The 25,150-nt window shown below is 34.6% G+C and overlaps 2 protein-coding genes across 4 annotated transcripts in view; one reads left to right on the forward strand and one right to left on the reverse strand.

The window, feature by feature from the left end:
- RB195_021467 (uncharacterized protein) overlaps window positions 1–18,571 on the forward strand; it is a gene marked incomplete at both ends in the record, with an annotated part of 92,230 nt that extends 73,659 nt beyond the window's left edge. For 2 of the 3 annotated variants that reach the window (XM_064208214.1, XM_064208218.1), the window contains 17 exons: window positions 103–243; window positions 2,831–2,974; window positions 4,479–4,604; window positions 10,517–10,650; window positions 11,434–11,502; window positions 11,563–11,648; window positions 11,710–11,872; window positions 12,683–12,898; window positions 12,977–13,042; window positions 13,140–13,313; window positions 13,377–13,491; window positions 13,588–13,950; window positions 14,908–15,027; window positions 15,104–15,221; window positions 15,283–15,365; window positions 15,433–15,531; window positions 18,387–18,571. In XM_064208214.1, coding sequence (XP_064064101.1) covers window positions 103–243; window positions 2,831–2,974; window positions 4,479–4,604; window positions 10,517–10,650; window positions 11,434–11,502; window positions 11,563–11,648; window positions 11,710–11,872; window positions 12,683–12,898; window positions 12,977–13,042; window positions 13,140–13,313; window positions 13,377–13,491; window positions 13,588–13,950; window positions 14,908–15,027; window positions 15,104–15,221; window positions 15,283–15,365; window positions 15,433–15,531; window positions 18,387–18,571 — 2,402 coding nt within the window. Of the gene's footprint in view, window positions 1–102; window positions 244–2,830; window positions 2,975–4,478; window positions 4,605–10,516; window positions 10,651–11,433; window positions 11,503–11,562; window positions 11,649–11,709; window positions 11,873–12,682; window positions 12,899–12,976; window positions 13,043–13,139; window positions 13,314–13,376; window positions 13,492–13,587; window positions 13,951–14,907; window positions 15,028–15,103; window positions 15,222–15,282; window positions 15,366–15,432; window positions 15,555–18,386 lie in introns of those variants that run through there. The other variant, XM_064208216.1, reaches the window with a different exon arrangement.
- A 392-nt stretch (window positions 18,572–18,963) lies between these two features.
- On the reverse strand, window positions 18,964–22,626 carry RB195_021471 (uncharacterized protein; the record flags this gene model as incomplete). The annotated part of the gene is made up of 7 exons (XM_064208222.1): window positions 18,964–19,026; window positions 19,098–19,166; window positions 20,184–20,267; window positions 20,520–20,600; window positions 20,677–20,766; window positions 20,828–20,898; window positions 22,569–22,626. The coding sequence occupies 7 exons, from the start codon at window positions 22,624–22,626 to the stop codon at window positions 18,964–18,966; spliced, it is 516 nt and encodes a 171-aa protein (XP_064064103.1).
- Between the last annotated feature and the right edge of the window lie 2,524 nt (window positions 22,627–25,150).

Genomic DNA, 25,150 nt, shown 5'->3' on the forward strand with positions numbered 1-25,150 from the left:
GTAAATTTTTCCTTATATTTTATCACAGAATGAAATTTAGTGCAATCTTTTTTTTTCTCATTACAAGCTAAAATTATCGAAATATATTCATTAATGTTTCAGCAGCACTCGATGATCGTGGAAATACACATAGAAAATCCTTAATATTCGACAATGTATCCGTGGATGATGCTGGTGTGTATACGTGCAAATCCGAGAATTGGGCTGGTGTTGTTTTGAAGGATTTCGATCTTGTCGTAATCAGTAAGTAAATTTACATTTTCGTTTATAATCAAATTCATTCGGCATTCAACAGCCAAGAGCGGAATAGCTCGGATCTCCTGTGTCAATCCAGAATATTTTTTTTTTTTGCAAGAACGCTACAGTAACTGCTCGAATCATTCACTCTAAACACGTGAAACCTAGGAAATAATTTGACATCTGCATGCAAATCCACGATCTGCAACTATTGTTTCCACATATACCTCCTCTACTCCTTAAAATCCATCCTAATTATTAAGATCGAAGGATGAAAACTTGAAAAAAACTGAAAAAATTTTTTAAAGATAATATATAGAGGATAAAGTTCACCAATGTTAAAAGGAAGAAATTTTTATTTTTTCGGGAAAATTCATTCTATCTCATGCAATTTTTCTGTACTTCTCCTTGTAAACGCAACATTCTTACAAAAATTGTAAGTATTCTCGATTGAATAATTGAAAATACAATCCTTTTATTTTTTTCGAACAGCTGTAATAACTTAAAGCGATAGAATAATACGGTTTTTCAGATGCCCCAGAAAAAAAAGAGAAAAATCTGGCTTCTCAAGGACAATTCACCTCCATACTGTTTGTTGATTTCGAGTAGATAACTGCGAACTCAGAATATGCCAGAAGATTCTCGGATCAAGCAAACACATGCAATTTTACCAGACCAACGTTAAGCTAGTAATCTTAAAAATAAGCCGCGAAAATAATTAATGAATATATTCATGGATCAGCTGGGAATAATGGTGAAAAATAGTGGAAAAATTATGGTGAAAAATCCATGTTAATTTCAAAACGTAGTAGTTACACGTTTATTTGGTTTATAACATATTTTAGCTTTTTTTTAAGAGACGAAAGAATGACATTAACAGTGATATTTTTTCTTGAAAGAATTGGTCGGGTAAGAAAAAATTACTTCGATTTGGTCCATTAACTAAGGTAAAATACGCTAGTTGGAGTTATTTTACTGTTTTAAAAATTGATTTTACCCTCAAAGCTCTAATTATTTTAAAAAATCGAATCTTTATTATTGTAAGATCACTATCCTTCTAATTTGATTTGAATAAAATGATTGAGTTCTCAATTATTAAAGACAAATAATAACCTAGTTAATTATTTCATTTAGTTAAAGAGGATTCATTCCGGAAAGTTGATTTCCTCGTGAAGAAAAATTAAAATGTTTTTTTTTTCTAGTAAAATGTTCCGATGTTACATACATATGACAATGTACCAGCTCAGATATTCCAATAATTGAATAATTCAAATACGAAGAAAAAAGATATACTAGCAGAATATTGTTCTATATTATAAAGTACCTGCAGTGTTTTTATGTTTACAAATATTTGCAATAAATGTTGTGGTTATGTCTTTGCACAAACAGGAAGATATTATTTTGCTTGAATGCTCCGCGTTCATTCGCCGAAAAAAAAGGAATTTTTCTACAAAACGAGTTCTAAAAGTTCTGAAAGACTTTATTTGTTCTCATCACAAAAATTATGGTACCATTTTGAAGTCTAAAATAATCATTATTTCGGAAAGAAAACTTGACAAATTACAAAAAAAAACCCAGCGACATGGTAGTTGTTATTTTTAAACTTGAGATTCCGAGAAGAGATTTGTTTAGCCCCGACTTATGATGGATATTAGAACTATTTTTATGATACTATTTTTTCTTCTAATTTTCGTCAAACACTTCTAAATCAAACACCAATCATCATAATTTCGCTCCTCGTCTAAAATAACTTTTTAATTCAGAACAGCTCTCGAAGCGGTTTTCTCTATTCTATAAAAGATCTAATCGTGAAAATCGTATCTAGATTTCTAAATAACATTGCCCTCAGTTTTGATGCGGGTTAATGAATATATAGATGAATAAATAAATAAATAAATAAATAAATAAATAAAGCAATGAGAGGGAGAGCGAAAGTAAGACATCCGGAAAGAGCAGGAAACTCTGCGAACATAATAGTTGTCACGAACATACATGTAAGTATGTTGGAGGCGTGGCCTGGCCCTGAGGTGTCTACGCGTTGGCCTCGAAAATTTTGTAAACAAACCGAGTATAAAAGTAACATACAATACTGAGCTAAATAATAAATGGAACATTTCCCTAATATATATTGCATTATTCCACAAATATTGTGATATATTAGCAGCGAAAATTAAAGTCTGAAGAGAAATTTTGGAAGCGAGGCATTTAATGTCCATTAGAAAGATGGGAGAGGATCGCAAAAAATGAAGTATAATTATATAATTAAGTAATACAGTACGCGCTATAATTAGATTTAAAGGAAAGTCTTGTTTGTTCTAATTTTGATGAATAAAAAGGTATAGAATACCGTATCCTTCACCCCTTAGGTCAATAACTTAAGGAAATGGAGACTTTCAACTATGTCGTTTTAAAAATATTCCAAAATCGGTTTTGTTGTTCCTAGCCTGAAAATGATGAGAAAATCATGAAATCGCTTACTAGTGAAAAAGAGATAGAGATTGGATTATATGAAAAACATCCGAGAAAGGAAAATATTCCAGCCACCAACACTGAGTATACACCATTTCACTAATTTTCCTTCATTTTATTTTAGCGCCGCCCACAATTCAACCGGAAAAGCTGAACATAACAGCGGATTCACGAAAGACTGTGATTCTACCGTGTAACGCTACAGGAATTCCGGAACCAGTTGTCTCATGGGTGAAAGCGCCGAATATTCAGATCGAAGCGAATGAAAGTGAGTATATTCAACAAAATATAATATTATTAAAAAATGGATACTAAGATTCTGAGTATCCTGAGTTGCGGAGTAAGAGCAGAGTTTTCTTTGAGGGAAAAAAAAATTATCCTGACTGCTTATTTGTCTTCAACAGTTTACACAGATGAGGTAAGTGAATTTGATAAATGAAAATTTCAAAAAAAAAAAAAACGTTTCAAGGAAATAACGAGGCACTTTAGAATGAACTTAATTTTTGAAGCTCATTTTTGAGAAAAATGGAGTCATGCATCGATTAGTTATGGAATTTCAAAGCTGGTTTTTATTCGCTCTCTGAGAAAATTCTAACTCAACAGCTGAAGTGAAAAGTGTGAAAGCGGTTTTGATCAAGTTCCTCCTAAAATCTTCCATCCTGAAGTTTCTGTTTTTATCTCCTACGAAATCTGCTTTTTATCCTTTTGTAGGGATCTAGGAATGACTGATAATTATTTGGAATTGCGAGGTCCTACTGGTGATCTTAGTCCCCATGATAAACTCGGAAAACCTCCGTGTCCTGTCCATTGCAGACCGTGGATCCCAATGTAAAGTCATTCAAGAGTTCTTCTGGTATCAATTTTGGCGTTAATATCGCCAACAGTGACGTATTAGAATATATGATCTTCTCCATTAACCTTAATGAAGAATGTTTCGGGTTCGTTCTCGTTGTAACCTGACGATGGAACTAAAACAGGGAATATATTCAAAGCTAGCGTTGATCCACATCTTCTCATCCACAAACATCCGATTCCGGTCGTCAGTTGTTCGATAGAGTCAATACTCATTCCCATATTGCTATTTAGGAAGATACCGACTCCACTAACCCTACTTACGAACCTATTCCTAGGAACATAAGACAGAAGAGGAGTTAGTGGAGTCGGTGTCTTCTCTAAAGTCATGTGCTGCTGGATAGCGTCGTCTCGGCTCCGTCAGTCCGATGACGTTGTACTTAATAATCCTAGCTTACATCATCGGATCTTCAAGTCTTTCTTATTGCTGTGACATGCGCATAACTTCAAAATCTACGGCCAGGTTGCAACTCCCACAGTTTTGTGGTGGAACGTTGCATTCTTCCAGAGAGGAAAAATGGAGCTTACTTGTTGAGGGCGATTCTGAGCCGCCTTTCTTGTACCTCCAAGTCACTTGACTGCAGCCATTTGGCCGGACTGACGTGCAGTATACAAGGATGTTATGAGCCAATCCTGCCACAGAAGAAACAAGAAATTCGTCTCATGAATCCACCTGGGTCCCAGAGCAAGAATGAGGTCGCTTAGGGCCCGCTGTTAGCTCCCTATCCGCCAGCTGTAGACGCACCACACAGCTTTGCAACTAACCGGCTGCGATTCCTCTAATGACGGATAACCATGATTGTTAAATTCAGGTTGAATTGAACCAAGAGTCGTTTCCTAAACAGTTGATGTCAACTACGTATTGATTCTATGCTGATCTACATTAACATTACACAACAATAAAATGAAAATTCTTTTAGAATATCAACTAATTGGAACATCACTAGCTGTACGAAATGTGCTACCAACCGATGCTGGATTCTATCATTGTATAGCAAAAAGTGAAGCAGGTCAAGCGATTGGTAATCGACGTCTTCTTGTCGATCGTGAGTTCGTGAATACCGATACCGAACAGAATTATGCGTATAGAATTCGAATTCGATAAAATTCTCTACGAATGGATATTTTATCTTTCGACGATATAATTTCACTGATGAGCTTTTTCTAACGCTGTTTTTTTTTTTCTTACGCTTCTCCACTAATTTTAAACACAAACACACGAGTTATTGAGCTTGTTACACACTTTCACGACACTAATATTTATGAAGATTGAACTTACTTTTGTCCTTCACAACTGTATGGATGGTTCTTGTTGGAGCTATTCGACAGTAATATTGTCTACTGTCTACAGTAATATTTGTATTCTTAACTACACTTTTTTTTTTCTGTGTGAGCATAAACGTTTTGCATGGCTTATCATGTTTTGATGTTATCGATTTTGAGGAAGAAGATCCTTATACTTTGATTAATGTGGTTGATTTTATGTGTTCTATGTGATTTTTAGCAATTTTCAACGTTACCTGAATGGATTAAAGAAAAATTCATGAAACTGATGTAATTTTCTCAAATCGAGTGTAGCGCAATGGTAAAAGGTCACTACTACGTCTACACGATCGATGGTTCGATACCTCCAAAGATTCCTTAAGTCTTTCGTTCTTCCCTGATCGGTTTGACTGGAAGGATAAGGATTTCGAGTCGGATACGGTGCATACGAAAATAGGTTGTCAAGGTCAGGAACTTTATTCTTTATAATTTTGTCTACATGATTCAATCCCTAAAGATGAAAGGATATGGAGCATTAAACATTTCCATAACTTTTACTTTAAAAAAAAGAAATAAAATAATAAAGGCAGCTACTTTGTAAAAATTTCCTGGATTAAAAGGAAAGCCGCACACTTCCTTGAAAGTTGAATATTATTTCAGAGAAAAAGTGTAAGAATCGTTCTCAATTTCTGATTGTAGTTACTCCTAATTTTCTAAATTCAAGAAAAAAATTCGAGATAAAAGAATCATGTAAGAATCACATTCGGTTGGTGAGGAAAGAATACATTTGAATTTATAATGCTCTGGAGATTATTTTCTGGTTGAAAAGCTGAAAAATTTTGGAAAAAAAATTCTACGGACACCTATGAGACATCGTAATTTTGGGTGACCATTCTAATTTCATACCTTTGAAATGCATACTTTTTACGTTTTTGAAAACGTTAAATAATTGACAGTTGTTCCTCAAGTGTTTATTTATTTTATCAACAATTTGACTTTTATCAATAGTTCAGATATTTTCTTTCAGAAAAAAATCCTTATGGACCTTAGCTAGGAGAAATAGAAATGTCAGAAATTGTTACAAAGCTAAGGAAAGACACTTTGTACTGAGAAAACATACGGACTTTTTTCAGGAAGCTTTGACCTATTTTTATCTGTTATTAAAACGAATTTTTTAAGGTAGTCATTCTCCAGAAACAAATCGATACATCTGAAAAAGTATTTTTTTTCCCACAAATAATATCAATGGGAATCTTTTCTAGCCTCTCTTGGGAAGTCAGAATTTGTATGTAGGTGGAGAATCGTTAATTAGGAACAAGTAGTACTCGAATCCACTCAAAAACGACTAATTATTCATAATATTATTCTATTAATTTGTTCTTCGGATGCGAACATACTTAGTATCCAACTCGTAGCTACCTGCAAACAAAACATCTGGATTCAAAAAGTAGGAAAACATCATTGAGAGGATCGACAGGTACGACATTTTGGAGGAAAAAAGTGGATCGAATATTCTACATATTAATCTAGAAATATGAAGTAAAATTTAAATGTAGCGAGAAATACACTAATCCTGAAGACTGATCCTAAGTCTGGGGGCAACAAAACAAGAAATTCCCACAGAGCATCGGGATTTTCCGGAAAAAACCCCATATCTTATTTTTATGTCGTAATGTTCAGGGTAGTTATTCTGAAGAAAGCTTACAAATAATTCGTAATTACTAATAATTATTATTAATAATTACTGCGGTAGATTAAAAATTCAGCGACAATAGTAAAAACCTGTAATAGGCTATAAAATATGCAATAAAATAATCCATAAACAAATGTATTTACAATTTCTTTATTCTTTCAATCGTGGTTAGATTTTCTCCCTAATAATTCTCTTCCACTTGAAGAACTATCACATTACCTAGCGTATGTGATCATTCAAAGTAAATCCCAGCAAAAATATCAAAATCAACATAGAAATATATTTTCGATTATTTTTTTTTCTCGCGAAATATCCTATTTCAGCAGAGCAAGAAATGAATAAATTCTGAAGAATGTTGATTTATTGTTCAAATCATGAAAACAACCTTCGAGATAACAAAAACTACGAATTAATATGGAAACTAGAATAAAAATCTAATACATCTCAACAAAAGTAAAGAAATTTAAATGCAGTGTACCACGAAATTGAGGCGGTGTGAAAAATTGATGAAAAATATAGAGTTCATAGTGACGAATATATGATCGTTCTCACGCTCAATTTCCCCTAACCGTCGTGAAAAAAAAAATCCCATGGAAATGGAATTTGTTCCTACGAGGTGCGCTAGACCGAGCCCCTTGTTCACGCTTCGATGCTCGTAGCAGCCTAATCATTGGTTTCACTTGAAAAAAAAAGTGGCTTAGGAGACCTCATTGATCTTCCACCGCTCGCTCGTGAACGGCACGCGTGCACAATTTTGAACTGTTGTCACGTACCATGTAATCCACATCTCGAACTCTATTTTTCCATCAGATCAGATTTTTTCACACTATGCCAATTTTGTGGTTCGCTGCCTTTAAAGATTATCATAAAGTAAATTACATATTTACGAAAATAAATATGGTTATTTTGTTTTATCGGGGAAAATTATAAGATATATGATTACCTTGTGAGCGCTTAATGGGTAAACTACAACAAACTGAAATACTCAAATGAGAGTATATTCGCGTTTGAAAAAATCATAATTATTTTCTAAAATTAGGTATTATTTGTCACAAGGATTATGTTCATATTCATGGATGAGTTAACGTCGGACCATCGTGGATGACTAGATCAGCACGCATGCCATGGAATAAATAAACAAATAAATAAATAAATGAGGAGATGAATCCGCTTCCAATCCAGATAGAGTCAATGAGATTCTAACTAGTTCGGAACGTGAACAAAACTCTACAATAACCGGCTATGTTATCCTTTACTGATTGACAAGGAGAATAGATAAAAATATGAATCCAGGGTCGCGTATACATGTCTGATTGCTACCTGCTCGCGGTGGTCTTCCTCTTACTAAATGGAATCAGGCATTTGAGTGTACGTGCGAGCTATATAACGTGCACAATTATATGGGGCAAGATTTTAATACATTGCAAAAAAATACTGTCGTCTAGCACATCGCGAAGGCCTATAATCTGAAACGTCAACTGCCTGAAGGGAGCATAGAATATTTGGCAAAAATCATTCGTTTCGTCGCGCTAAACTGCCGGATACTGTCGAGTAAACTCCAAAAAACCCAGTCTAGGCTTCCACGATACCTCTGTGTGCCGTTTGCAGAACTGCAGGAAACACGCATCAGTGGTCGCCCCATCGTCAGTAGCGACAATTACACCATCTACTGCGGCGGTACTGATTAAAAGAAGATACTTGGCTGCGCGATAGCTGTGAGAAATGACTACAACAACTTGGTGGAGGCATTTGGCTCTACGTCGCCTAGATGTGCTTTTGTACGACTGCGGGATCGCAGAAGGCGTAAACTCTGGGTAGGAAGTCCCCACGCGCCTACGAAAACCACTGACGACAATAATAGGGACACCTTCTATGATAAATTCAATACGTTGGTGATTAACAAAAATCTGATTTGCTAGGAAAATGATATTATACAGCAGAGCGCACGACGGATAAAGGTGGCCGTCTCATTTGCTTATGTGAATAGACAGGCCTCTTCAAAGTTTAAGAGGAATCATCGATGCTATCATCTCACGTGGCAGGGTTCAACCCTTTTAACGTCTGAAGAGCAGCGCAAGCGGAAGATGAGGACTCTTAAACTTCAGCTCGACTACGTTCTGACGAGGAACATCCCTCAGTCCGATATCCAAAAATCCAGAGCTGTTTGGGACGTTGCATTCGAATCTGTCCACCGTTCAGTTCTTTATAGCTTCAAAATATGATTCCACAAGAGAAACCGAGAAGTTCCTCTTCAACAGAAAATCTACATGGCAGGTTTGAAAGACGAAGAATGCAGAACGAAATTCCGCCAACAAGAACACGGACAAGAAAGAAGCTTCGGGATGCGGCTTCCTCCACAAAGCGTATCCCACTTCAAATGCCCCGGAAGAAGTTTACTTTTGCATCTGCGGAGACAAGATTAACGCACAGTTCTGTATGCGTCGCCCGCACCACTAGCGATTTCAACTAGAAAAATCGTCGTAGAAGGAAGTCGCGTCGTCAGCTGCAATAAGACCGCGATAACGAGTGGACGTCGAAAGCGAAGGAGTTTGAAAAGGCGCGGGAGGACAAGAACTCGCCAAAAGCCTATGCTTTCTTAAAACAATATAGCGGCAACATGAAATATATGAAATATGAATATCATCCGCTCAGAACGGATAAGCAAAAGGATGTCTGATTCGTGTATACACGCAATCGTAATCCTTCTCCACAAGAAGTTATCCGTTGCAGGTCTTAGTAACTAGTAACTAAAAGTCGAGGAATCTCCTTGCTGCGTGTTATGTTCAAGGTTTTCGAACGGATTGTCTTTGACCGACTTATTAAAAATCGCGAAGGAGCAACACGCGACGAGCAACCTACTTTTGTCCTGGATGATCTGCGATTGACCTGATGTTCATTGTCATGAGAGTACCCTTAGCCCTTCTTGGCTTTGAAGATGTCTTTAACTCTATTTATTAAGGCCGTCTTCCCAACGCGCTTCGCGCCGGTCGAGTACCAGGAAAGTTCGTTCACTTACTCGATGAGATGAATCAATGAACAACTGCTGCAGTAAGAGCACAAGCCGGATGTACAACACCGTTTGAAGTTGTAACTAGAGTAAGACAAGGGATAGTGCCAGGACGCTTCCTGTTCATCTTCGCTATCGACGACATCACGCGAGAGACAGTCGACCAGCGTCTTGTCGAAACCGCCTTAGCATCATACGAGTGCACCTTGACCGATCTCGAGTACGCCGACGATGTTGTTAAAGTCGCGGAAAGCAGTACAAAAGTTTAGCATGTTGTCAACCTTGAATCAAAGCTAACTGCAGCCTACGAACCATGTCTACGCCCTGATTAGTTCAACCAGATGTGGATCTCCTCGAGACCTCGAACGGGAATCAGGGTGGACGGACAACCGATAGAACGCGTCGATGAGTTCTGTTATCTGGGCTGTACGCTGAAGAACAACGGCAGCTACGAGAGAGATGTTCAGCAAAGGGGCCACTTCTGTATTTAACTCCTTAACGAGGTGCCTGCGGTAGACCCCCATCACCAACGAAGTCAAGCCGGAAGTTTAGCTATCTGGAATTCATCTCATCACGATGTACGGATCGGAGACTTGGGCAACACCAATAGTTCTAAGGGTTTCGGAATTATCTCACTAGCTACTTCTGTTCTATTCGTCAAACTCCTCCACAATGAACACCAATTTGTCTATCGTTTTTGCTTCATCTCTTCTGAACCTTTAGAAATTATTAACGTAGTTTTAGGAGAAGATTTTACGGCGCATCCTATTGTAAACTACTTGCAAGACTTTGTATTTTAAATAGGCACAAGTTCTCCCAAATAAAAGCCACTACCTAATTTTTCTTCTTTTTGTTTTGTAATTTGCCGTGTCTGAATAGCCTGTACAATCCGCATGCTTCTTGCTTCTTCTCTTCTTGTCTCCGCAATGATTTTATCAACTAACTGTTAACATATACAGTAGCTAGTCGCACTAACCTACCGTAGCTTAGTTTAGTGCCAGAAAAGGAGAATATTACAATCTGGGTTGATTGTGATGAAGAAAATAGACCGGTCAAGACAACGTACATGCAGAATCGTGGTGATGTACCTGATGATGATCAAACCTTATTGCCGTGGAAAGAAAAAGTGGTGAGCTTTTGAGACGTTGTTCTACAGATGTGGAATAAAATATAAAATCAAAAAAAAAAAAATAAAACGTGGAAAAAATCGAAAAAAAAGAAGTTACGAATGAATTTCTTGCAGAATTTCGAAAATTAATAGCAGTGTGATTTTAAGGATAGAGAGTATGATCATTTACAGGAAGTTAAGACAAATAATCATGTAAGGTAAAATAATTAAGAAGAATAAAAGAGTAAAGAATTCATGTTACAAATAAGTTATTAGGATAAAATGAAAATGAAGAATGAATCAAAGAAGAAGCAAGTATAAGTAAGGTAAGAAAGGAGGAAATACCATATACTGGCTAGTAAACTTCATAGTATCCGGCAAATGTTTATCTTTGTTACAGTAATTTCATATCAGAGCCTTGTTCGTTTATTTGATTTTATAGCAGATCAACCAAATGAATATTCCAATCTACAAAAGCAAAAAAAAAGTCCAATTTATAAATAGAGTTCATATAGCTATGTATTTGTTGTAGGATCTTAACGTCTTCGACTTACATAAACTATTTCCTGGATATGTCCTAACGTACCTGGTAAAATATTAGAAAAAATTGTACACGTTTACACCTCATTACAGTATACTTTCTATGTCTATTTTTTACTTTATTTTATACAATTCACGAAGGAGCACTAGGAAAAAATCGCTCTGATTCGTTTCTGATCTGTCTAAATGGGCCAATCAATAAATCTATACACTCCATTATCCACACTTAATTGATTTGAAACGAAAGGATTTCTTTTTTTAAAGGATTGGTCGCTAAACGGAACAAATGGTGTCGTTTATAAATGTATACCTGGACCTCGTACACCAAGACTCGTGAGTTTAAGGGTCGGTGGTTTTTTTTTCTAAGGATTTCAGATATGCTTCTATTTCCAGGCAAAATTACACGTTCCACCTACATTTGTTGTAATGCCGATGAACCATACAGTACCGCCTGGATCCATAATAGAATTACATTGCAGGTGTGTACAATATTTCTCCAAATTTAATTGTTTAGAATTATTTGTGAGATTTTTCTTTAAGCGCCGTTGGCCCACCTAATCCATATATTCATTGGCTAAAAAATGGTGAAATAATTCGATCAAAAGCTCCTGAAGGCGCATCATCAGTGCTTCTCGTTAATGTCACAGAAGAAGCGGCTGGAAATTACACATGTCATGCTAGGAATAGTGTCGGTATTAGTAAGGTAATCCACGAATTTTTTTCTCATTGTTTTTTTTTTTGATATTTCGTGACAAAAAGAAATTATTACTCACTATCACCACTATAGCTCGAAAATCATAACTTTCCATTAAAGCAACAAATGTCTTTGTAAATTTTACGATATAATCCTTGAGAGGACCTAATATTCGTATCATATCCATGGTCATATATCCATGGTCGTTTTCGCATTACTTATTAGCAATGTCGCTCGTCCCGATCAAATGTTTAATATATATTTTGTTCAGAACGAGTTCACAAATTCCCAATTTATCCTAGAAACCTTGCGAATGAGGTTTTATTCTTCCTGGAAAAATATTCCATTAAACTCCATAAATAGGTAGTATCGATATTTTCATGAGTGATCGTCGCATTCGTAATCAGCATAAATCTAGATTCCCGAAAAGTTCTATGGATGACAATGCACAAGAATCAATAAGTGGGTAAAAATCGATATGTTCAGGCAAAACGGTATCACATTCGTAGTGAGCAATTTTTTTTTCACAAAAGAAACAGCGGCAGAAAGTAAAATAGTTATTTTATTGTCCAGAAAAAAAAGTAGAAGAGAAGGTGCGCATGACTTCCTAAACATTGTCCAAGACTTGAAAGTTTTCCTCAATTCTCTTCTCGGTTACTTTTTTGTGGATAGTCTTCATCAAAACAAACCTAATCACTCCTTCTTTTTATAGAAATATGTGCTTACCTGTACATATGATACCTAACAAATTATTTAGATAATTTCCATGAAAATTCAGGATCTTCAACGCTATGGAAACGTACATCCTTGAATTTTTAGGCTACTGCGGTACTGGTAGTTGATAAGGATGCTCTCCCGAATGTTGAAAAACCATCAAAACGTCAAGTTGCTGTATTAACATGTCTGGAGAGGGATAGGCCATACACTCGAGGAGTCACGTGGTTCTTCCAGTCAAGACCTCTGGATCCAACGCTTGGTGGACTACATTTTATGAATAACGGAAGTCTGATCATTACCGATTTTGATCCACTTATGGTGAATCCTTACAAAATTTTCCACGAAACCCTCGGATTTGATTTCTTCACATTTTTATTGTTTTTTTATGAGCTTCAGGCGAATGATCTAAAACAATACATGTGCAAAGTTCGTGGTCGAAGAAAGCCGAGTACTGTCTTTACAGTAAGTTCATTTGACTCTATCAGTTTGCTATTTAAGGTTGAAAAAAAATCTCCTAAGCTTAAATTTGGTAAATTAACTGGCAAATCCCAAATTTCAGGCCGTCATCACAGATGAATTGCCGGAAGTTTCAGTTGAACCTAAGGAACTAACGCTTGTGCCTGGCGACGTCCTACAATTATCCTGTAAATTAAAAGGTTCACCGTTAACAACAAAAATTGAATGGACAAAGAACGATATGAAAATAATTCCGGATGAAATTGTTCATATACTGGTATGTCTATGCTCTTCTATAGTTCAGGATCGTTATCTTCGAGTAACCTAGAATCGCTTCCAGGCAAATAATACTCTCGTTATAACAACAGCAGAAGAATTTGATAGTGGTCTATATAAATGTGTAGCAACAAGTCCTATAGGTAGCGCTTATGGTCAAGCTGAAGTCCTTGTGGAAGGTAGGCGAGAGTTCATATTTTATCCGAAGATTATTTATTTTATTTGTTTTTGTTTTCTCATTTTCTTTTATTTTCTTAATCTACGTTTCAATTCAGATCCTCTTCCAATGTTATCCGAAACATCAGAAATCCCTATTTTAAAGCATGACATGGATAATTTTGATCAGCTGGAAAGTTCCGGTGATCTTCTGAATCCCAGCTCAACTGAAAAACCAGATTCTATCAAAGCTGTGCTTGAACCAAACATTGATGAAAGTCGTGAAGAAACCACCACATCGACATCTCCATCAACAACATCTTTAGCACTAACAACAACAACTCAAACTTCAGCGATTAATTTGGATGGATCCGGAGATTATGAGTACACAGAAAGTGATGGAGAACATATGCAATACACATTAGCTGATGCTGATTCATTATGTCCATCTGGATATTGGCTGAAGAATGGAATATGCACAGGTTAACCTTAACTCACAAATTTACTACTTTATAATTTTAGATTATAATTTTTTTTGAAATATTCTTAAACGATTTTACCTCACCTACATGACCTACAATACGTAAGGATAAAATGGATTTTGGCCAGGATGGTTATGTATGATAGGATAAAATTTTAAAATAAACTCGAAATTTTGGAACGAATGTCTTGTCCTGAGTGGGATTCCGTTCTTTCGATTCTATGCATTTCTTTAAAACTTCTAATCAATGCTGTACTTCCTATCAAATGCACAGAATTAATTCTTAGTCGCTCAGTTTTGAGGATCTGAAGGCATTTTTTTCCTATTCTTTTCGATCTAACATTGATGAAAAACAATGTCAAATGTGATCCGTACCACTCTCGCATGCATCAAAATTTTTCCTAGACATGAAGTCGAGGAGAAAAACCCTCAAAGGGGCTGCATCTTCCAAAAATATTCGCTTAATCTTGTTAGGTCACCCACAACATCAAAAATTTTCCAGATACACAAAAAAAAATGGACATATTTTGTGAATTCCTTAATTTTTTAACAAATCTTCTACAAATAACATAGCATATGGTAACGCTCTAGGATTATTAAATGTTCTGAAAAAAATCCCAGATTCATTTTTCCTTTTCAAGCAAGTGTCTCACGTTAGTTTATGTGAATTAATAATAATAATAAATAATAATAATAATAATAACCACAACAACATAATAATAGCATAATAACAACAACAGCAGCACAACAACAACCTCCCTGTGCTACCCGGACTTCTGTTGAGGGATGTGAATTATAAAGCAAAAAAAAAAAGGAATAAATACCTCATAGAAAAGTTTGCACAGGAGTAGACAAGGAACAGCAGGATCATTTTAAATCCAGCTCTACATCCAGAACATCCAGAAAGTTGTTGATTTGTTTCTAAAGTATTAATTATTATAAATAATTCTTAATTTAGATGTGGATGAGTGTGCTCAATTAGCTGATCAGTGTGATTATAAATGTGAGAATACACCTGGATCATACGTATGTCTTTGTCCTCAAGGATACGAACTTGCCAATAATTTCCAATGTTTTGGTTCGTTCATTCTTCGTTTTCTTCTTTTTTTTTCTTTTTTTTTTTCATCTATAGAATTCAGAACTAATTTTTACAGATATTGATGAATGTGATCTCGTATCATGTTCTATTGGTCAGATGTGTCTGAACACCTTAGGCGGTTTTCACTGTATTCCAAATCCATGTCCAGAAAATTACTCACTTTATGAGAACAGGTAATTTCCATTATTTCTATCTGATGAGGTAATATTCTGGATATATTTGTGCTATGAGCAGGCATTGTATTCCTGAATGTGAATCCTGCTCGGATCAACCTATTCATATCCAACAAATTCCTCTTTACAAAGGATATCATACAGGTGAAATAGCAATGATAATGAAGTTTTTTTGATTACCGTATACCTATAACAATGAAAAATATTACAGAAGAGGGTATTGGAAAGGTAATTGCACACGATAGAACTGGAAACATTCTAAGGGATACAATTTTTGCAATATCTGATACTGAAGAAGGATTAAGATTGGGTAAGCAAATTTCTTCAGAGTGATGCTAACCGTACGATATATAATTTTGGATATTTTGGATTCTGGATATAATTTCCAATATTATGTTTTCTAATCAAATTCATCACAGTTTAGATTACTATTATTTAATTTATTAATCAATTTTTTTACCTAACAGATCGAATTTAGCGTCAAAAGCAATAATTTGAAGGAATTATTGCGCAAAAACAATCCATACAGTCCATATAGACATATAAACATAGGCTATATGAGCTCCCATACAGTAACTTTTATTTTTTTTTCTCTCTCTTGGCTCTCATTCTACAGTTTACTCGGTTGTTTTGCCGATCTGCCTTTTTTCACCGTGGGTGGTCATCATCATGACAAGGATCATCCCTTCTTTAATCCATGCCATCGCAAAGAGATGTCTATTTATAGGCTTAGGGGAAAATTTTTTAAAGAGATTTTCTTAGAAAATTTTTACCAGGTGTTTATTGCGATAAATTGTTTAACTCTGTTTACCGTGTTTATAACAGGGTAATGAAAATTATGCAAAAACATTTCATATGGCCTTAAGTTTATCGAATTTGCCAAAAGTGTCATCCGGCATTGAGCTGCCTATCTTTTTAACGTAAATAGGCTACAAGCAATCGTTTGTTTATTAATTAACCATAATTCAGCGTATCTACTATCTATACCGTATCAGATGCAAAAGATAAACAGGTGACAAATATATTTTTGCAAAAAATTTGTCAGAATATCACTGATGTAATAATCCAGTAATGCATTCCTGGAAGACAGGTAGCGACGGAATGATTTTCTGAGGTCATGGAAATAGTTTGTTGTCCAGAAAAGTTGTAAAACGAGTTTCTCATTAATTACCTTACTAAGAAATTAATTAATTATTTAAATGTTTTTTTCCGCAATCACTGAAAATAGTAAACCCCTATTTTGTGAAGGATTTCCGCAATGTTCATGCTTAACTACAACAACAACGAAATCCAGAATTGTGTTTGTGCACATCCATGTTGTTTTCGTTGTGGGTACGGAAAAATGGTTTATGTGTACTGATCATTGATGCTTTGTTGCTATTGCTACGTTTGCACTTCTGGATTTTTATTCCAGTTTCTATCCACTTTTCTCAATTCTCCAGAGAATCCACTATATAATATTCGTGGAAATAACTACTGCGTGGGTTCCCGGCCAATATCCTCCCGATCCTTCCGTCCTGGATTCGATTACGAAATTCGTCAACTCACACAACATCCACAAATTATATATTGACAAAAAAAAATTATAATGAGTAACTAACTTATGCACGTTGGAAGTCTAACGCTTTTTGCCTCATTTTTCTGTTCCTTGACGTTCGCGATCGGCAATCACTGTGGGCCACGTCCCACTGATTTCTAATTTCAACGCATCTAAGTGATGCCACATCACTTCCTCCTATTACCTCTGTGGGACCCGTCCCACCTCACCTCACTACTTTCTGACGAAAATATGTGATGATGCTCAGGAGCTCAACTTATTCATAACGAACAAAAAAAGAATTAAATGCAAAATTTTGTTTTGCATTAAATCTTAGCAGTTTTTCCACAAGATGTTCGGAAAAAAATCTAGACTACTGGAAACTTCGTGATTCTTCTTCTATGTTTCATTCTGATACAAAACAGAACACATATGGAGGAACTGGTAAATACAGCATATGAAAAATTGAAAAAGAATGAAAAAATCACCAAATAAACACCTAAACTCTGCGTAGAAATGCTAAAAAGATGAAAACATTCGAATTGAAGAAAATCAGGGATTGTCTCGATATTGAGCCTGCCGTTCCCAGTCTCATTGATCCATAGTTGATCACATCTGGTTGAAATAGGTTACGATCAGTTCTAGATCATTCTGTTTACGTGTTTATCAAGTAATGCTGGGAATAAACGTATGCGCAAACTTTAGCATTCACTTTTTTTTGTTTTTCTCGTGTTTAAATTAACATCTTGAACATCCACTATATTTTCTCTGTATCTAAATTTAAAAACATAGTTGTTATTTCTAGACGTTCTATCGGTAAAATCTGCTGAAAAAAAACTTATCAAAAAGGTTCCTGAACGGAAATTAATCGTAAATCACAATTTATTAGTTCTATGGAACTCCAAAAAGAGAAAATCACATTTTTTTTAGCTTTATAGAGCTCTGAAAAAAAGGGACTCTGCCTTTGATAAACTTTAGAAGACTTTTTTTTTAAAATGAAAATGCGGTAGTTTTGTGATTTTTGAATGATCTAAACAAAAACATTTAATTTTTTTTTGTTCATCAAACTAGTAACCACTTTTATTCCTGTGAAAATTGGAGGTATACATACTTATAAAGTAATGTTTTCTTCTTTAAAATGTGATTAAAAATAACTTGTCCTATCGAAAGCCTCGCACAAATTTATATGGTTGGTGATTCAGTGGTTCAGTGGCAGAATGCTTGCCTACCGCGTGATCGCTGCACAGGTTCGATTCCAGGTCGATGCGGTTTCCTTCAATTTTATGAAGTATTTTTATGATTAACAGACAAACAAACACGCAAAGATTAAATTATTTAATTTATAGCATATTTTAGTAACGCACAGACAAACAAACAAACAAGCAAACAATCACAAGACATCCCCGTTGTCATATAGTACAACAAGTTAATTTGTTTCCTTTCTTCCTTTCTTATTCCAGCTTTTTTTCTTCTTTTTAACCATTCATGGATTCTTTGAAAGAAAATTGAATCATCTTTTTAAAATACTTTTGTGTACTTCTTCTTCATTCACTTTTTTCTCATTTTCGTCGTTTTTTTTTTGCTTCAACTCTTTTATTCGGTACCTTAGTACAGAGTTTTTTCTTCAGGTCGTACAAAATCGGGACCATTTTCTATTCGTTTCCGACAAGGTGAAGGTGTAGTGTATACATCATCGCGGCAACTTCAACCTGGATCAATCCATTATCTTCGAGTTCGAGCACATTCACAGTCAAGTAATCATCCGGATTCACATTTCATGTTAATAATCTCTACTGGAATGTATCCATTTTAATCGTTCCTTGAAATTTTTCCTTGTTTCTTTCTTTATTCATTTCACTAAATATTGCTGTTTCTTGCCATGCATTTTTTTATTCCAATAAAAATTTATTATTCCTTAATGCGATTTCGTTCGGAGTTGTACAGAATCAGCTCGAACTGTCTACTTCTCTGATCTACTCCCTTAGAAAAAAGTAGGTCAACATCAATTATATCGATAATTACTTGAAGGCATTATTTACGACGTGCCGATATCCGGAATGGTTTATGTAATAGTCGACAATATGTACGTTATAGATAATGGGAAAGCATTTAAAATATGTCTTTTTCTGGATTGTTATCCATGGGACCGCATGCAAAAATGAAAATCAATACCCGTTGAGGTTACAATGTAAAACTCAACAACTTTTAACTGTTCTTTTCAAGGAAGAGATCGATAGTTTCGTGTATCTTCAACTCAGCAGCTTTTGCCTGAAAACAATATTTATTTTGTTTATTTTTCTTTAATATTCTTGCCAAAATTTCAACAAAAAAAAACTTACATGAAACTCTTTTTCGATGGTTTCCTCTTCTTCCCGTTCTTGTTTATTCAATGTAGACTTGATTTTATTCTATAAAAGTTTTTTTTTTGGGAGGGGGAAGGAATTGCTAATTTTCTTAATCTACGAGTAGGACAACGAAGAATGCAGAATAAAATTAAAATAAACAATAAAAAAATTAAAATAAGCACAAAAATAAAATCGCTGAGGTTCGATTTATCCTCACTTCCATGATATATACGATCTACAAAGTCTGTCGTATGAATCCGCTTGGGACTCACCTACTCACCTATACAACGAATTGCGAAGGCCAGCCGATGTATCAAATCAGTGTTTTTATACATTCAGACAAGTCTGATACCACTTTCTCGACCCCGAAGGGATAAAGGTCTTGGATAGCGCCAGGGCGATTTCGAACCATAGACCATGTGGCTACAGCGGACCCCTAACCGACTGCGCCACACCCGCCCAGTGATCTACCATATAATTAGCTATCTATTCTTAAATGAAAAGTCTTCAATCACTTAGTCAGGAGAGATTTAGTTTTTAACTTGAAATTTTTACATACTATCATATATTTCATATTAATACCATGATAGGTCCGGTTATTAGCATTTTTCTTATCCCCTCGTAACCGACACCTTTTCCACTCGAGACCTTTCACATCGAATATGTACCTTAGCAGTCATGACAAACTTAACAAAAACTTTAGTGTTATTCTCATAATTTTTCGAACCCCTCAGAAATAATCATGGGGAACAGTTATTCCCGTTTATTGAGGTGAATCCAGAAAAGGTAAAGTACATTTTTGCAAAGCCACACACTTCTTATTGTTCTTAGAGACGGAGCTATAAAAAATGAAGAAAAAAGTCCGACTGTTCATTCATTTCCATAAAATTATTATTAGAGTGCAGATGTTTTAAGTTAGTTCATTAAAAGTGAGAAAGCAGTAGTTGAGCAAAATTAAATTCCAAGAATTTGCAAAAACGAAGCTTTGAAAAAAAAATTAAACATTAAAAAATATTGAAACGTAGAGTAAAGTAGAGTTAAAATTGACAACATTAAAAAAAAAGGTAATGTAAATCTCACCGCTTTATGTGTCAACTTCAAATACAGTGGCGAACCTTTGAGAGCAAATAGTAGCTTGAACTTTTTCTCATGGATTGATTTTACCTGAATGAAAAACTATTACAAAACATTTAATTGTGTTGATTTTTTTAAGAGCTACTTTCTAATAGATAAAAAAATAAATGGCAAAAACAATGAAATCTAGAGTTAGCAGCGATTATGAGCCATTTCTGGAGAAAGAGAGAGCAAAGATAAATTATTGATGATCAAGGATTGATCTATTGTTTCTGCACTTTTGATCTTAACACAATTTGAGGAAACAAATGTTAAGAAAGTTTAAAATAAATTTGATCGAACTTTTTCCTCAGCTTTTTCCAATCTATCATCGAGCCACTTCTTTAATTCCACTAATTGCTTTAGGAGTTCGAATGAATGAGGCTAAAACAATCCACTTCAAAATTTCTTCATTAGAAGGAAAATACCAAAGTGACTGTGGTAATAGTCCTTTAAATACCTCTTTGTTGACGTAATCACTCGTCAAATTCCCGACTTTTTCGATTTTTTGCGCTTTGTTGAGTGACGGATCGATGAGTACTCTACCAGTCTGAATATTATTCATAAAAAATTAAAATTGATCTATTAAAGTACAAAAAAAAACCTCCCACCACAACCATTCGTTCCTCTGATGTCATATTTATGTGGAATTCGTCAGGATGTTTATAGCCGTTTGGGATTTCTAAGAAATATATACTTCTAAGTAAAATAATGCATAAAAGTTTTTTTCAGAATGCTAAATGATCTCGTCTTTTATTATACTGTAACATTATTAGTATTCCGCTAGAAAAAAAACAAGGTTAAAATTTCCGGCATTAATCAATCCGTTTGGGATTAGCCAACTATTTCACTCTTACTCAGAAGCCTTCACGGTTTACGAACGTGTATACCGTCTCCAAAATTATTTCCTGGACCCACCCAATAAATGAAATCAGTGATTTTATCCCCCAGGTAACTCTAGTATCGATTCATCGACTTCGGACAAATGAAAAGCCTTGAGGAGGTTTCGAACCACCAACTATGCATTCACAGCCTAACCTTTTACCAACTGCGCTATCCAGAACTCTAATGGGTATGAACGCGCTAACAAGAAGATTGAGACTCTTTATAAACTCTGAAAGAATTTAACTGAAAAAATAAAGGAGAGAGGTGCCTATCCTGAAGTTCTAGATCTTAATTACAAAAAAAAAAAAATGTTTCATATAGGTATATGAAAGCGTGTATAAGAACTTAAATAATTCATCTTTGTTATCCAAACTCTTACACCAACAAAAAAAGGTCTCTAATTTTTTTATAATTTGTACCAGTTAGAACTAGTGTAGGATATTCTACGGTGCTTGCACAATTTTCTGGATCTCTGATGATAACTTGCAACAACCGAAGGACTGTTTCCTATACTTTTTCTATGATGTGAATGAAATAGTTGAGGTGATAGTTATTTCTACGTTGAAAACTATAGGTTATTCAAAATTTTAGGAATAAATTGTTAAAATTGCTTTATAAGATTATTATAACTACTATTTCGGATAAAAACAGTGTTATTTCTGCATTTCTGACTAAGTAAAAACAAATTTTCTCTCAATTTCTTCTAAACAACTGATTTGTGGAACATTCCGTCGCTGAACCCGGTAAAACAAAGGGAAGTGACAAGCTGAAATCCATTTATGGATAACTAGCGGAACAATTGGGCAAATCAGTGTGAATTTGCAACGTCTCAATGTTTTCCAGACGGAATCTGCCTCATCCACACAACCTTTCTGCTTCCAAGAAACAAAAAAAAACACCAACAACGATCTGTTTTGATGAGCGGAACCCTAGTAGAATTGTCGATTATTAGCATGGAATTTTTCAGAGCTGTGATCTACTAGTATAGCGACATGGATTCAGCACCATACGAAGGATGGGATCTTCCGGATGTTTGCCCTCTTAAAGTAGGAAAATAAAATGGATTTGAACTCATTAACCATAGACAGACAGACATACGATGTGTTCTTTCCCTACCTACACTATGTATGAGCCCACTTATTAGAAGTTCCTGGAAAACACTGTGATACTTTTTAGGTGTTCCTTTGTTTGACCATTTTACCGTTAGCTAAGTGTAAGTTAAATCCAGAAACATCAAAGACAACAGCTCACTTCAAAAATTAAAGTTTTCATCCGTTTTTTTTTGTTGATTTCATCGCTTTTATTTAGAATTAAAATAAACATAGTAGTTTAAATTGAGTTGTTCACCTTATTTTAAACTTTACAAATATTTGACTATATCCTCCTTTATAACGCTTGACTGCTAATTTCTTAAATGTTAAATGTACTTATGTTCACTTTATTAAAAAAAAATCGATAAAAACTCACTAAATGGAAAAATATTGGAAATGAGAGTCAAGGCAACGAATAAGCACTGATACATCATTTCTGAAAAAAAAAATGTTACAACATTAGCAATTTAATCCGCACCAAAAATAAACGAAAATAATCCAGAATTAGTGGAAGAAACTGAGAAAAGCATCTATACATAATTCAAGCAAAATTGGCTATGATAAGTAAAAAAAAACCCATGTTATTTGTTTGTTCGAGGACATTTCTCAAATTTTTGGCTATATTTTAGGTCGATAGACGAGGTTTCTCTCTAAAACAATAACAAATGATGCCAAACATTCAAATAAAGACATTCTTTGAGAATTGTGGCCGGGAAAACGAGTTCCAGAAGAAGAACCTTGACGATCAAATATCAAACGATCAAACACGAACGAGAAGTTCTGATCGTCGGAAACAATGCCGTAGTTGTGTTCGCTTAAATAAAAACGGTATGCTTGATAACTTTAAAAACTTATTTAAAATATAAGGAGTAAAATCCTTGCACTAATCAATCCATTTGGAATGCATCCACGTGCACGTGATCCTCTTCAATTCAGAATCGTTTGAGTTTTATGGAAGTTTTCGGCTGTACGAAATGATCTACTGGGACACATTGATCTACCAAGTCAATGTCTTTATCCATCCAGAAATGTCTGGCACCAATCTATCGACGAAGATGAGATAAAAGCCTTAGTCGGCCTAGAGCGATGTCAAACCACCGAGAATGAGGTCGCTGTAGGACTTCTTGTCCATTTACGATGATTCATGAAATTCCAGAAACTTTTTGATAATATTCTCGATTTTTATTTTTATTTACTTTTTTCTATATTTTTATTATTATTTTTATTATTTTTTCATCATTTATTTTTTTATATTTTTCCATAGCAGCGTTTTTTCCCCAAGATCCTTGATAGCTCGATACTTCTATCTTTTCAGGAAAAAAGTCGACAAAATAGTTTATTTCTAAATCCTTTCAGAAAAAAAATAAAAATAGCAATTATTTTTTATGATAATATTTTCTTGGAAAGAACGATAATATAAAACAGTGTACCGTATCATTCCGTTGATTCAAACCTCCGACGATATCATAGAGGTAGATCACGTATTCTAAATCCATAAAAATATTTTTTATGATAGCAAAACATGAGGATACAAGCGTAGGATCACTTTATTCGGGAATTAACATAACAGTATGCAATACAATACAGTACAATGCTAAGGATTCGATATGTTTATGATTTGAGCCGGAAATATTAAGTGTAGAAGCCATGGTATGGTAGAGAAAAATCAATAACCGGTGTAGAGAGATCACTAAAATGTACCACCCAAAGTGTATTTTGGTTGGTACACTTGCCTCCTAGGACTTCGTCCACCATAATTTTGGGATTTTCGTTTACTATTTTCTTCATCAAATCCTCTTCGCATATACATTATTATCATTGAAACCTAAATAAGAATATGTGATAAGTTTATGGATCTTAGTTCCCGAGAAGATAATCCTTGATAACGTACATATAATAAATGGCACTATGGTATTCTATGATGATAAATGATGGGAAAGATGATGAAAAAAAGAAAATAGGGATGAAGCGCATTTTTTCCCCTAGACAAAGCATGTAGGATGAAACTAATTATCGAGAACTAAAGGAAAAAAAAACACGAATCAGCGGGTTTTTTCTTCCGGATTTTTGTCAAGAAAAACTCCTGTAGTCATTCTAATTAACGGATCACTTAGCTATTTTGAGGAGGTAACACTAGTAGTATGTAGTACGTGCAGTACGTGCACAGACAAGACATCGTATCATGAGCTGCGACAAAAAAAATACATATTTCCAATTTCATCACTTTGCATATAATAAAAAGAAATCAATAAGAAAAAATATGATTTTTTAAGACATTTGAAATTGTTGTTCTCAAGAAAGTTTTGCACTAGTTCCCATCACTCAGATGAGTTCCACAAAAAACGAGAACTCTTTATTCCTCGGATTCTAAACATATAAACTTGTGACATGATTGTTCTCTGGAAATATTGCGCTGATGCTACCATTTTGCCTCCGAGAAAATTAGGAAAATTATCTTACTCTCCACTATTTGTATCTTCATTTTAGTTCAACAGAATCATCGCATCTCCAGAAATATCCACTTATTATCGATTCATCGCTATTTTCCACTCTATAATAGGCGAAATAGTTCAGCTGAGGTAACTTTTGGCTTCTCTTTGAGTCTCTATGACCCAAAGATTGGTAAAATTTGTCCATAATCCATTCATCTGTCCTCTCTCACACGTTATTACTCGCTTTCGTCGAATATCCGCGAAAAATGTGATCTACTTAATGATAAAAAAAAGATACACCACAAGAGGATTACTAATATTCAGCTTATGCAGTGCCTAAGAATAATAATAATGATAATAATAATGATAATAGTAATAATAATAATAATAATAATAATAATAATAATAATAATAATAATAATAATAATAATAATAATAATAATAATAATAATAATAATAATAGTAATAATAATAATAATAATAATAATAATAATAATAATAATAATAATAATAATAATAATAACAA

This window comes from Necator americanus, chromosome X, assembly GCF_031761385.1.
Source record: "Necator americanus strain Aroian chromosome X, whole genome shotgun sequence".
NCBI lineage: Eukaryota > Metazoa > Nematoda > Chromadorea > Rhabditida > Ancylostomatidae > Necator > Necator americanus.